At 45.6% G+C, this 12,308-nt stretch overlaps 1 protein-coding gene across 2 annotated transcripts in view; it reads left to right on the top strand.

Annotated features, from left to right (window-relative positions):
- Positions 1–12,308, top strand: part of DCDC2 (doublecortin domain containing 2) — a 135,965-nt gene that overhangs the window by 110,889 nt on the left and 12,768 nt on the right. For both annotated transcript variants that reach the window (XM_040432877.1, XM_040432878.1), the window contains exon 8: positions 8,942–9,042. In XM_040432877.1, coding sequence (XP_040288811.1) covers positions 8,942–9,042 — 101 coding nt within the window. The remainder of the gene's footprint in view (positions 1–8,941; positions 9,043–12,308) is intronic.

Below are 12,308 nucleotides of genomic sequence, written 5' to 3'. Positions count from 1 at the left end.
GACGTGAGGAGGTGTGCAGCGCCGCGCAGGCGCACAACGACAGGTTAGGGAAGTTTCACAGCAGAGTGCGCATGCGCCAGGAGCCTCACCAGCGGTTAGGGAAGGGAAAAATTACGTACGGGCCAGTGCTTTTTCCCTACCCTAACCGCTGGTGAGGCTCCCAGCGCATGCGCAGTGTTGGCCGGTGTCCAGCTGAGAACATCCATCCGATCACCGCACCTGTGCACTGGCCCATAATTTTTCCCTACCCTATACGCCGGCGAGGCTCCCAGCGCATGCGCACTCTGCTGTGAAATTTCCCTAACCCATCGTTGTGCGCAGTGCGCCCCCCCAATATAATAAACATTGGTGGTGCAGTGCGCCCCCCCCAACACCCCAGTATAATAAACATTGGTGGCGCAGTGCGCCCCCCCCAACACCCCAGTATAATAAACATTGGTGGTGCAGTGCGCCCCCCCAACACCCCAGTATAATAAACATTGGTGGCGCAGTGCGCCCCCCCAACACCCCAGTATAATAAACATTGGTGGCGCAGTGCGCCCCCCCCCAACACCCCAGTATAATAAACATTGGTGGTGCAGTGCGCCCCCCCCAACACCCCAGTATAATAAACATTGGTGGCGCAGTGCGCCCCCCCAACACCCCAGTATAATAAACATTGGTGGCACAGTGCGCCCCCCCCCCCAACACCCCAGTATAATAAACATTGGTGGCGCAGTGCGCCCCCCCCAACACCCCAGTATAATAAACATTGGTGGTGCAGTGCGCCCCCCCCAACACCCCAGTATAATAAACATTGGTGGCGCAGTGGGCCCCCCCCAACACCCCAGTATAATAAACATTGGTGGCGCAGTGCGCCCCCCCCAACACCCCAGTATAATAAACATTGGTGGCGCAGTGCGCCCCCCCCCCAACACCCCAGTATAATAAACATTGGTGGTGCAGTGCGCCCCCCCCCCCAACACCCCAGTATAATAAACATTGGTGGCGCAGTGCGCACAGCCCGCACACCCCAAAGGCCGGCCCTGGTGTGAAGTACCTCCAACACTGCAAGGTGACATTTTGCTTGTTTATGACTGCTTGCTTTGTCACTTGCCTAAAGTGTGAATAAAACACTGCACTGTTTGATCCAAAGAACTTGTTGTTGCCGCTATACTTCGTCCGCTAATCCTGTCTACCACAGCGAGTCCCCACAAGTTGTATTGAAAAGTGCAGTTGAATATGCATTTCAATACAGTTGGAGTATCCGAGTCAAAGATACATAGAAAGTATATTATAATGCATTTGTATTGTGCAGCAGTTGTGTGCGGTTCTGCTGCGATACTGCAGCTATATAGAGGGACAAACGCTATTGGAACAACTAATTGCAACGTGTGTGATATACCTGTTGCCCCCCCAAAAAATTGGGGTGGGGTAAACCTTCCTCCACAAAATATTGATTGAGGGCTGCGATATACCTGTTGCCCCAAATAAACAGGGTGGTGTGATATAACTGTTGTGGCAAAAAAAATTATTGAGGGGTTTGATATACCTGCTTCCACAAAATACTGATTAAGCGGTTCGATATACCTGCCTCCACCAAATATTGATTGAGGGGTGCGATATACAGTCAGGTCTTGTTCTTGGGGAAAATGCCCCAAGAACACGCAAGAACTGAAGACAGTTGCAGTAGGGGCCTGGCAGAGCATCACCAGGGATGGAACCCAGCGTCTGGTGATGTCTATGCTTTCCAGACTTCAGGCTGTAATTGACAGCAAAGGATTTGCAACCAAGTATTAAAAAGTGAAAGTTTGATTTATGATTATTATTCTGTCCCATTACTTTTGGTTCCTTAACAAGTGGGAGGCACATATGCAAACTGTTGTAATTCCTACACCGTTCACCTGATTTGGATGTAAATATCCTAAAATTAAAGCTGACAGTCTGCAGTTAAAGCACATCTTGTTTGTTTCATTTCAAATCCATTTTGGTGGTGTATAGAGCCAAAAATGTTACAATTGTGTCGATGTCCCAATATTTATGGACCTGACTGTACCTGCTTCCACAAAATACTGATGAAGGGGTTTGATATGCCTGCTTCCACAAAATACTGATTGAGGGCTGCGATATACCTGCTTCCACAAAATACTGATTAAGGGGTTTGATATACCTGTTTCTACCAAATATTGATTGAGGCCGACTGCTTCCACAAAGTACTGATTAAGGAGTTTGATATATCTGCTTCCACAAAATACTGATTAAGGGGTTTGATATACCTGCCTCCACAAAATACTGATTGAGGCCTGCGATATACCCGCTTCCACAAAATACTGATTAAGGGGTTTGATATACCTGCTTCCACCAAATATGGATTGAGGCCTGTGATATACCTGCTTTCACAAAATACTGATTATGGGGTTTGATATACCTGCTTCCATCAAATATTGATTGAGGTCTGCGATATACCTGCTTCCACAAATACTGCTCTTCTCTAGGGACTTAGGCACAGGGTCATTTTGAAAATGACAGGCAGAGGAAGAGGCAGGCCGTTCCGCAGGGGTGGTAGGGGTTGGGCAGGTACACCAGGCCGGAGCCTAAGTGGGAAGTTGGAAAAGGCGTGTGCGATTACTTCAAAGGGCGCACCAGAGTTGGTTGAGTGGCTCACTCAGCCTTCTGCACCCTCCTTATCCTCTGTATCTGCACCCTCCTCCCTCTCTGCTGTGTGCACCCCCAAATACACCACCACCACCATAGCCCCTCCACTCGAGTCAGAGGAATTATTTTCCCATCCATTCCCAGACCTTACCGATGCGCAGCCATTCTTGACATAGGATGAGGAAGAGGAGGTAGCAACGGCCGCCACCCAGCGGTCTGACGACAGTACCCAGATCAGCCCAAGGAGGGAGGTCCCCGCTGTTCCTGCCTACTCCGAGATCTCAAATGTCAGTGGTGGTGAAGGTGACGATGATGACATGTCGATGGACGTCACGTGGGTTCCCACAAGAGAGGAAGAGGAGGGGAGTTCAGAGGGAGAGATGGAGCAGCAGAGAGGGAGCAGAAGCAGGCAGAGCTCACAGGGCACAGTAGGCAAAAAGCAGACTGCTAATGTTTCTGGAGAGAGCCACCATGCACGGTTACTTCTGGTGCTCCCAGGATGCCGGCACATGGCTCTGCAGTGTGGGATTTTTTTAACATGTCAGCTGCTGACATCAGTGTTGCCATCTGCAGCCTGTGCTGTCAACGCATAAGTCGCGGTAAGCCCAACACTCACCTAGGGACGACCGCACCTGGCGTCCCATCACCAAGCCCAGTGCGAGCAACGTCGTCAGAACCCACAAAACCACACTCCCGGCGCTCCACGTCCTGCCTCTTCTCCTTCTCCTCTCTCCTCCCATTTGTCCTCCACTCCACCTTCCACCGTGCTGTCGTCGCGTTCATCTGGCAAAAGGCAGGCTTCCGTGGACCAAATGTTCGAGTGTAAAAAGTTGATGACGCTGGATAACCCTCTTGCCCAACGGCTGACTGCTGGCTTGTCGGAACTGCTAGCCCGCCAACTACTGCCATATAAACTGGTGGACTCGGAAGCCTTTAGAAAATTTGTGGCCACTGGCACACTGCAATGGAAGGTCACCAGAAGGAAGTATTTCTCCCAGAAGGGCGTCCCAGAGCTATATGGCCACGTTCAGCTATATGGCCACAGTGTTGGTGCCAAGATACATCTGACCACAGACATGTGGTCTAGCAAACACAGGCAGGGAAGGTACATGACTTTTACTGAACCTTCTGACGGCCGTCAAGCATGTAACCTATGGCTCCCGTGTGGATTTGATGTTACCAGCAAGGATTGCATGCAGGCCTGCCTCTTATTCTCCTCCTCCTACTCCATCCTCCGTCTCCTCCTCGGCTGACTCCTCCTTTTCCACTGCTACTGCCTCTTCCACTGCGTCCCCAAGCTCCCCAGAATCTATTCAACGTCCCAGGCGAGACGTTGCCATGCTGTGCTGGGGCTGTTATGCCTGGAAGCCAAGAGTCACACCGGTCCTGCACTGCTTTCAGCTCTGCGGTCACAAGCTGATCAGTGGCTAACTACGCTCAATTTGACAGTTGGTAAAATGGTGTGCGACAATGGTGCCAATCTGCTGAGTGCGCTGAAACAGGGCAAAATGACACACGTGCCGTGCACGGCACGTGTCCTGAACTTAGTCATGCAGCGATTCGTTGCCTAATACCCCGGGGTCCAGGACGTCTTGCGGCAGGCCAGGAAAATCTCTGCCCATTTTAGAATATCTTACACGGCCATGGTTAGCCTTGCTGACGTTCAGCGGCGACACCACTTGCCCGTCAGACGTCTGATTTATGACAGCCCGACGCACTGGAACTCCACCTTGTATATGCTTGTTAGGCTGCTCCAGCAGCAACGTGCTGTTAACGACTACCTGTACGAACTCTGCAGCAGGACAGGTTCTGGGGAGCTTGGTTTCTTTTCACTGTGCCAGTGGCTGCTCATGCGTGATGCACGCAAACTACTGCGGCCATTTGATAAGATCACCAAACTGGGGAGTCGCAGCCAGGGCGCCATCAGTGACATCGTACCTTACGCTTTCTTTCTGGAGTGTGCCTTGCGTCATGTCATTGATCAAGCTGTCGAGGAGCAGGAGCTGGAAGATGAGGAAGTGGCAATCCTAAATGAATTCCCAGTGAGGGCTACTCCATCTGAGACAAGTCAGCAAGAGTCTGAAGAGGAGGATGGTGGCTGGGAGGAGGAGGAGGAGCAAGAAGAGCAGGATTTGTCGGGGACTGTCGGGGGATCCCTGGTGTTGTCCGTGGCTGGGGGGAGGAGACAGAGGACGATATTCTCCTGGGCGATGAGCAGGAGCCAAGGCGCAAATGGGGGCCTTCATGCTCCAGTGTTTGAAGAGGGACCCCCGTATAAAAAGCATATAGGGCAAGGACCAGTACTGGGTGGCAACATACTTAGACCCCCGGTCCAAACACAAAATGGCGGACATGTTACCAGCATCACAGAGGGGTGGCAGAATGCAGCATTTCCAGGCCTTGCTGCGAGAGATGCTGAATTCTGCCGTTGCGGGCACTGGCAGAGGAATTTCCACCCACAGCTAAACAGGTGCCGGTAACAATTCTACCGCGCCTGCAAGACGAGGACTCGAAGATGTGTTGGTCACTTTGGATATGAGATCATTCTTGCAGCCAACCCTTCGACAGCCGCCCTCCGGATCCAGCCTCAGGGAATGCCTAGACCGACAGGTGTCCGACTACATCGGGTTAACTGCCGATGTGGACGCTCTGAGAAGCGAGGAACCCCTGGACTACTGGGTGTGCAGGCTTGACCTGTGGCCAAGGCTGGCACAATTTGCTATGGAACTCTTGGCTTGCCCCTCGTCTAATGTCCTGTCCGAAAGGACGTTCAGCGGAGCAGGGGGGATTGTGACCGATAAGCGCACTCACCTAGCTCACAACAGTGTGGACTACCTCACATTTCTAAAAATGAATGAGGCATGGATCTCGGAGGAATTCAACACCTGTGACCACCACGTGTTATTGAATTTCCTCATGCCAGCCCACACATATCCGCCGCCACCCAGAACAAAGAATGGTCCTTGTCTTATGTATATACAGCGGCATAAAAGGCCTTATCTGTCAAGTGAATGCTTAATTTTTGGGGCCTGTACTCCAGTGGCCTACAGTCAAATTTTTATCCAGTGACTGCCTAATGTATCTCCAGCCACATAATCACAAGTTCTTTTCTGTCAGGTGAATGCCTAATTTTTGGGCCTATACTGGCCTACAGTAAAAATGTTATCCAGTGAACGCCTAATGTACCTCCAGCCACATAATCACAAGTTCTTTTCTGTCAGGTGAATGCTTAATTTTTGGGGCCTGTACTCCAGTGGCCTACAGTAAAATTTTTATCCAGTGACCGCCAAATGTACCTCCAGCCACATCATCACAAGTTATTTAGTTAATTTTTGGGGCCTGTACTCCCGTGGCCTAAAATAAAAATTTTCTAGGCTCCACCAGGGCACATTTTTGAGTGTTTCCATTTAAGATGCATAAAAATGGCCCCTGATTAAAATACGTATTTTTTGTGGGAATTTTTGCCAATTATCCCTCTGGTATGTCACTGTCCATGTTGTGGGACTATTTGTGCACTTCTAGTAAGTATTCAGGTTCGCCGCCTGCCATTAAAGTCAATGGGGCCCAGCCGCGAATGCGAGGTTCGCGAACATTTGATCGTGAACGCGCGTTCACGAACCGTCCCGGCCGATGTTCGTCCATCACTATAGGACATGTTCTATTTTATTGCGGGGCCGTGGAACAGAAATGCGGATGCGGACAGCACATTGGGTGCTGTACGCATCTTTTGCGGCCCCATTGAAAATGAATGGTTCCGCACCCGTTCCGCAAAATTGCGGAACGGATGCGGACCCATTTTGCGGACATGTGAATAGACCCTACTGTGTAAAAAAGCTGTGTGTGAATCCACAACTAGAGAACTTATTTCTGTTGAGATGTCTGTTTCAGCTTAAAGGTTCATTTTAGATTTTCCTGACTTCAAAATGTTCTTCCAGATTTGTAACATTTAAATTGAAATACCATATTTTATAATTATGGTCTGATGTCAAATAAAAGAGATATAGGAGAGATGCAAGACAGAGCTGCCGTGGACCAGCCGCTACATTTCTCCAGCTGCAGATGGTTCTATTCATTTAAACTGTATTCTCCTCCCTTTTATATCAGGGACTACAAATAATCGCTATGTTCTCCGAAATTCAGATAAAGATGATGTAATGCCTGGCTGTATGGCTTTTATTTCATTTTATTTTTTTATTTCTTAAACACAATGGTTTCCCAACTTTATTGTATGTAGTTACCTCAGCTACAAAGGCATATGCATAGATTATTCAGGATGCCAAAGGACTTGGACGTGTTTAGATTACAAAGAGGAGCCTCAGATATATTGCTATGTAACATTTAGCTCAAGGCCCTGTACGTTTGTATGATTTTATTTTCTAATTCTTTTCCCATATAAAATGGAATGGCGATATCTCACACTGGCTGCGTTATAAATGGTGCTTATATTTAGGCCTATTTTTAAAAAAAATTCCCTTCAGATTCAGCTAGACACTATTTTCACCATATGTTGTAGTGTTATCTGTGATAAATTGTTCTGTCATTGATTGTGTAAGACATGTTTGCATGCATATGCATGTGTGTGGAGAGCAAGGAAATAATTAAGGCCGTCTAGTCAGAATGTGAGTTCATTTTTTATTCATATGTGCCTTTTTGGTCTTGTCAGATGTTGAATTTTTCTCCAGTTGAATGAGTTCAATCTTTTAAGACTCATCCATCTGTTGGAAGTCGGTACCATTTAACAGGTACCTTGTTCAGAGTTTGCGTTTTATTCTGAAAGGTATCAGAGATGAAGGAACCTTTATACAAATTCTCTTCCTTCGTTTTTCAAATATAACTCTAATTTGCTACAAGTTCTAGTACCAATCATTTACCTTCTGTAAATGCATTCGGTCGCATAATGATAATAGGGGCTGAAGATTTTTGTGAACTTCAAAGAGGTTTTGTGTAGGATAAAAACTCCAAGCATTTACTTACTCAAGGATAAAATAAAAAAAAATCTCAATATGCTTACCCTTAGAATTCCTCACCAGCCAGGGTTACTCACCACATCTCTGTTTCTACCCCGGCCTGATGACGTGTTGTGCATAGGGACAGCATGTCACAAGAGTGGGCCAGCTAGACATTGCCCACTGTAGTGATGTCCCTATGGTCGCCACGTCACTGCAGTAGCTAGTGTTTGGCTTGTGCAAATTTTTTCTAAAAGTAAGTATATTAAGTAATAGAACAACCACTAAACGTAATTTAGAAAAATCTTAGACGACTGCAGTAGGCCAACACCCAACAAGTAGGACAGGTTAGGTTGCAATTTCATCTTAGACACACTTTTAAAGTTCAACCAGTATACTAAAAAAGGTATTCTGGTTTCATGAACTTGATGGCCTATTCTAAGAATAGGTCATCAATTTCAGATTGCTGGCAATCTGACTTTTGGCACCCCCTCCGATCAGCTGTTTGTAGGGGCTACGATGCTTGTGCAAGACCTGCGTTCTCTTCAGCTGTCCCATGGGGGTCGTGCAATATGGTAATGAGTCCAAATTCAGAGCAGGCAGCGTAGAAGCAATACGTGTAACAGGCACAGGTCAGGCAGCTGAGGGTCAGAATATGGTAAACAGGCAGAGGTCAGTACACAGCAGACAACAGAATGGAACACCTTTGCAAGAACTTATAACACTAGGAAACCTATTGCTAAGGCTCCATTCCACTGGGGAAGGTGCCTGAAATACCCCAAGGTTGCCAGCCATTGGCTGGTGAAGATTGGGGGCATGCATTAGCCCTTTAAGAACCAGAGCAGGAGCCTGGTACAGCCTGCATGTAGAGATAGAACGGACATGACAGCCGGGCCCACCTAGAAAGTGACAGTGGGAGGTGGGTCTGGCCCACCAGGTAAGTTAAGTGTAACAGACTGCAGCCACTACTGTAACAAGGGGCAAGTGTAGGTTGAAATTAGATTAAATTCAAGTTTCCTAGAGGGTATTTAATAACCATGTTCAGTGTCAGGCTCATTAAAGCATTGAAGTGTTGTATGTGTGCATATATATATATATATATATCTATCTTGCTGAGCTTGGAATGATGCATACTTTATTCAGTATGACGCATAATAATCTTTACACCCGATACAAGTGCAAGCTGTTCCATGTCATTTACCGATGACTGGTGAATCCCAGGTGACTGTATGATCACTGGTATTACACCTTTATTTTGCTGATTCTTCAGTCCAGCAGTTGTAGTTGTTTTATTTCACCACAGAGGGACAGAATCGAGCCATATTTCAGTGAAACCATATTTTCTTTGCTTTTTTGTGCAGATGATGGCATTTTCAAAGCTGGCGAAGACAGATCAGAAATGTGGGGGGCATCAGAAGTTCAGGAAGATGAAAACACTAAAGTGGAGGTTCCGGTTGATCAGGTAATTTGCCTTACAGCTTTTAAGCCATCAAATGGTAATGAGAAAAAGAAAAATAATACAAATTGTTTGCCTGCTGAACACCAGCAGCTGAGGCTGGAAAGCTATAAAGGACTCATTTTAAAGCTCATATTCCAGCAGCTAATTAAAGTGGAAATGCAGACGAGTGCCTTTAATTTCAAACATTCAAAGCCTTTTCAGGCTATTTTTTTTAAGAGTTATAGATTGGTAAATGTTACTATTTTTAAGGGATAATTTGCATAATGTTGACATTGCCTTAGGTAACCTTTTATAAATCTAGCCTTAAGAGAGGCTACCGAGGCTTCAAAGTAGGTCTGTAGATATGGCAAGATTACATTTAAGCTGATCTTTATAGCTGCGGTAGTACATGCTTTATAGCTCTCTTAAATACCTCCTGAATGTATAATTATGTATGCTGCACTAATTGGACAAGTGAGTGCTTTGAAATCACCTTTTTGTATATTCATCCTCACATTACACGACCATGGATTTTTTTAGTCATTCCTAATGGACTTTCTAATAAACAGAGTACTTAACATACAGTATGAACTGACACTAATAGCAGAATTTGGGTCATGGCATCATCTCAGTCATTTTTTTTTGTCAGTTGTACAAATAATTGAAAAATTGATTAACTCCTTTCTGCACAGAGTTGTACATTTAGGGTACAGACAGGGAGTACTTCCTTCCCTGTGATGTTGATGCACAACACAGTGATGGTGTAGGCTGAGGAAACAGACTTGCATCATCACCCATAGGAGTCAGCTATAACAAAAAATTAACCCCTGTGGGTTGAAACCATTTTCACCTTCACCTTAGGGTCACCAGCTGTCTCTGGCAGGTGAGAATCTGACCTATTATTGCTAGATTCTAGTAGCAAGCTCCCTCTACCAAGGTGACCACTATACTACACTGAAAACTAAGCACAAAGATGGTGGTAGGGTGGTGTTAATGGAGAGGTTCCCCTTTAAAAGAAGCCAGTCACGGACCAGATGATCTGTATTTCTTGAACATTATTACAGATATAGTGGGACAAAATCTTAGTGGTTGTGGTCATGTTAAGAAGCATAGTCCACTTAATGGTTTTAGTACTCAATCATAGTAACATAGTATATAAGGCCAAAAAAAGACATTTGTCCATCCAGTTCGGCCTGCTATCCTGCAAGTTGATCCAGAGGAAGGCAAAAAAAAACCTGTGAGGTAGAAGCCAATTTTCCCCACTTAAGGGGAAAAAAATTCCTTCCTGACTCCAATCAGGCAATCAGAATAACTCCCTGGATCAACGACCCCTCTCTAGTAGCTATAGGATGTAATATTATTACACTCCAGAAATACATCCAGGTGCCTCTTGAATTCCTTTATTGTACTCACCATCACCACCTCCTCAGGCAGAGAGTTCCATAGTCTCACTGCTCTTACCGTAAAGAATCCTCTTCTATGTTTGTGTACAAACCTACTTTCCTGCTGGCGCAGAGTATGTCCCTTGTCACAGTCCTGGGGATAAAAAGATGATCTCTGTACTGACCCCTGATATATTTATACTAGAGGTGGGACGACGAATCTGTCAAATCCACGAATCCCTTGAATTTTGCTGGATTCGTGGACTCGAATCCCGATGTAATTTAAGAAATTCGAATCCGACGAATCCCGCCGCAACTTCACGTCCCCGTGCCTCCTGAGACGCCTGCTATTTCCCTACCCGTGAACTTTCCCTAGTAAAACCCTAAGCAAGCACCGCATAACAACAGCCTGAGGAGCGCATTCACCTCGAGTCCCGGGCGGCCGCCTCTGCCGTGCCCGGGCAGCGGGTGACACTCTGGACTTGTTTGCACAGCTCTCCTGCCAAGTATTTTTTCTCCACCCACAAAAGGAGGAGAAGGAGGAGGTTCACACAAACTGACGCGGTTTGAGCCTCTTCAGCTCTTTTTTCATATTAAAAGAATATTGAGTTTGGATCACTTTGTTTCTTACACCGTTCACACAATTCTTATGTACAGGATTCGAGATTCGAAATATTCGAGAACCTTTTCGGATTTAAAAAAAATTGGATTCGTCCCACCTCTAATTTATACATAGTAATTAAATCTCCCCTCAGTCATCTTTTTTCTAAATTGAATAACACTAATTTTGATAGTCTTTCAGGGTACTGTAATTCCCTCATTCCCATAATTACTTTAGTTGCCCTCCTCTGAACTCTCTCCAGCTCTGCTATGTCTGCCTTGTTCACAGGAGCCCAGAACTGTACACAGTACTCCATGTGTGGTCTGACCAGTGATTTGTAAAGTGGTAGGACTATCTTCTCATCACGGGCATCTATGACCCTTTTGATGCAACCCATTATCTTATTGACCTTGGCAGCTTCTGCCTGACACTGGTTTTTACAGCTTAGTTTGCTGTTCACTGAAATCCCTAGGTCCTTTTCCATGTCAGTGTTACCCAGTGTTTTACCATTTAGTATGTACTGGTGACTTGCATTATTCCTTCCCATGTGCATAACCTTACATTTGTCAGTGTTAAACCTCATCTGCCACTTCTCTGCCCAAGCCTCCAATCTATCCAGATCCATTTGTAGCAGTATACTGTCCTCTTCCGTGTCAATTACTTTACACAGTTTAGTGTCATCTGCAAAAATTTATATTGAAGAACAAAATCATATTTGTTTCAGTTACACACAAGGTAGCACATTAAGTGTTGCAACATTTACCTAAACATAACAATGAACAGTTGTGTAACCCACTATTGTAGGCTCCTGTTCACTTCACAAAAGCCACAGTCAGTGTCTGTGGTACTTCACACAAGCCCAGATGTTCAGTCATCTCCCACTGACTATATTTGTTTCTCTGACATCATTCTGCCCTGTTCTTTAAAGGCTATGGATACCTTTGCGACCAATTTTTTTAAATGATTGCATTGCACTCATTTTGAGCTAAAAATCATTTTTCTGTCTTTATTAAAGATTTACAGTACCTTTCTCTGTACAGACTTGAGATTCTCCAGTACTAGGCTCTGTGTTTATATAGTTTCCCATCAGGCAGCTTAGCTGATGGCTCCCAACCTCATAAACACTCATTATAGCTCAGTTTTTATCTTACTGATATTGAATATGGCTTAAATAAGTGTTTATGAGCATTAGTACTTCAAATATAAAGGATATGCATAGCCAGCAGATAATGGCTCAAGGTAAAAGTAAGATGCTGACAAGTAAGCCAACAGTTAACCCTTTATAACAAAATCTGCTGAATATTTTT

Source organism: Bufo bufo, chromosome 5 (genome assembly GCF_905171765.1).
Source record: "Bufo bufo chromosome 5, aBufBuf1.1, whole genome shotgun sequence".
Lineage (NCBI taxonomy): Eukaryota > Metazoa > Chordata > Amphibia > Anura > Bufonidae > Bufo > Bufo bufo.
The sequence above is the reverse complement of the archived record's forward strand: the minus strand, read 5'-3'. Positions and strand labels throughout refer to the sequence as shown.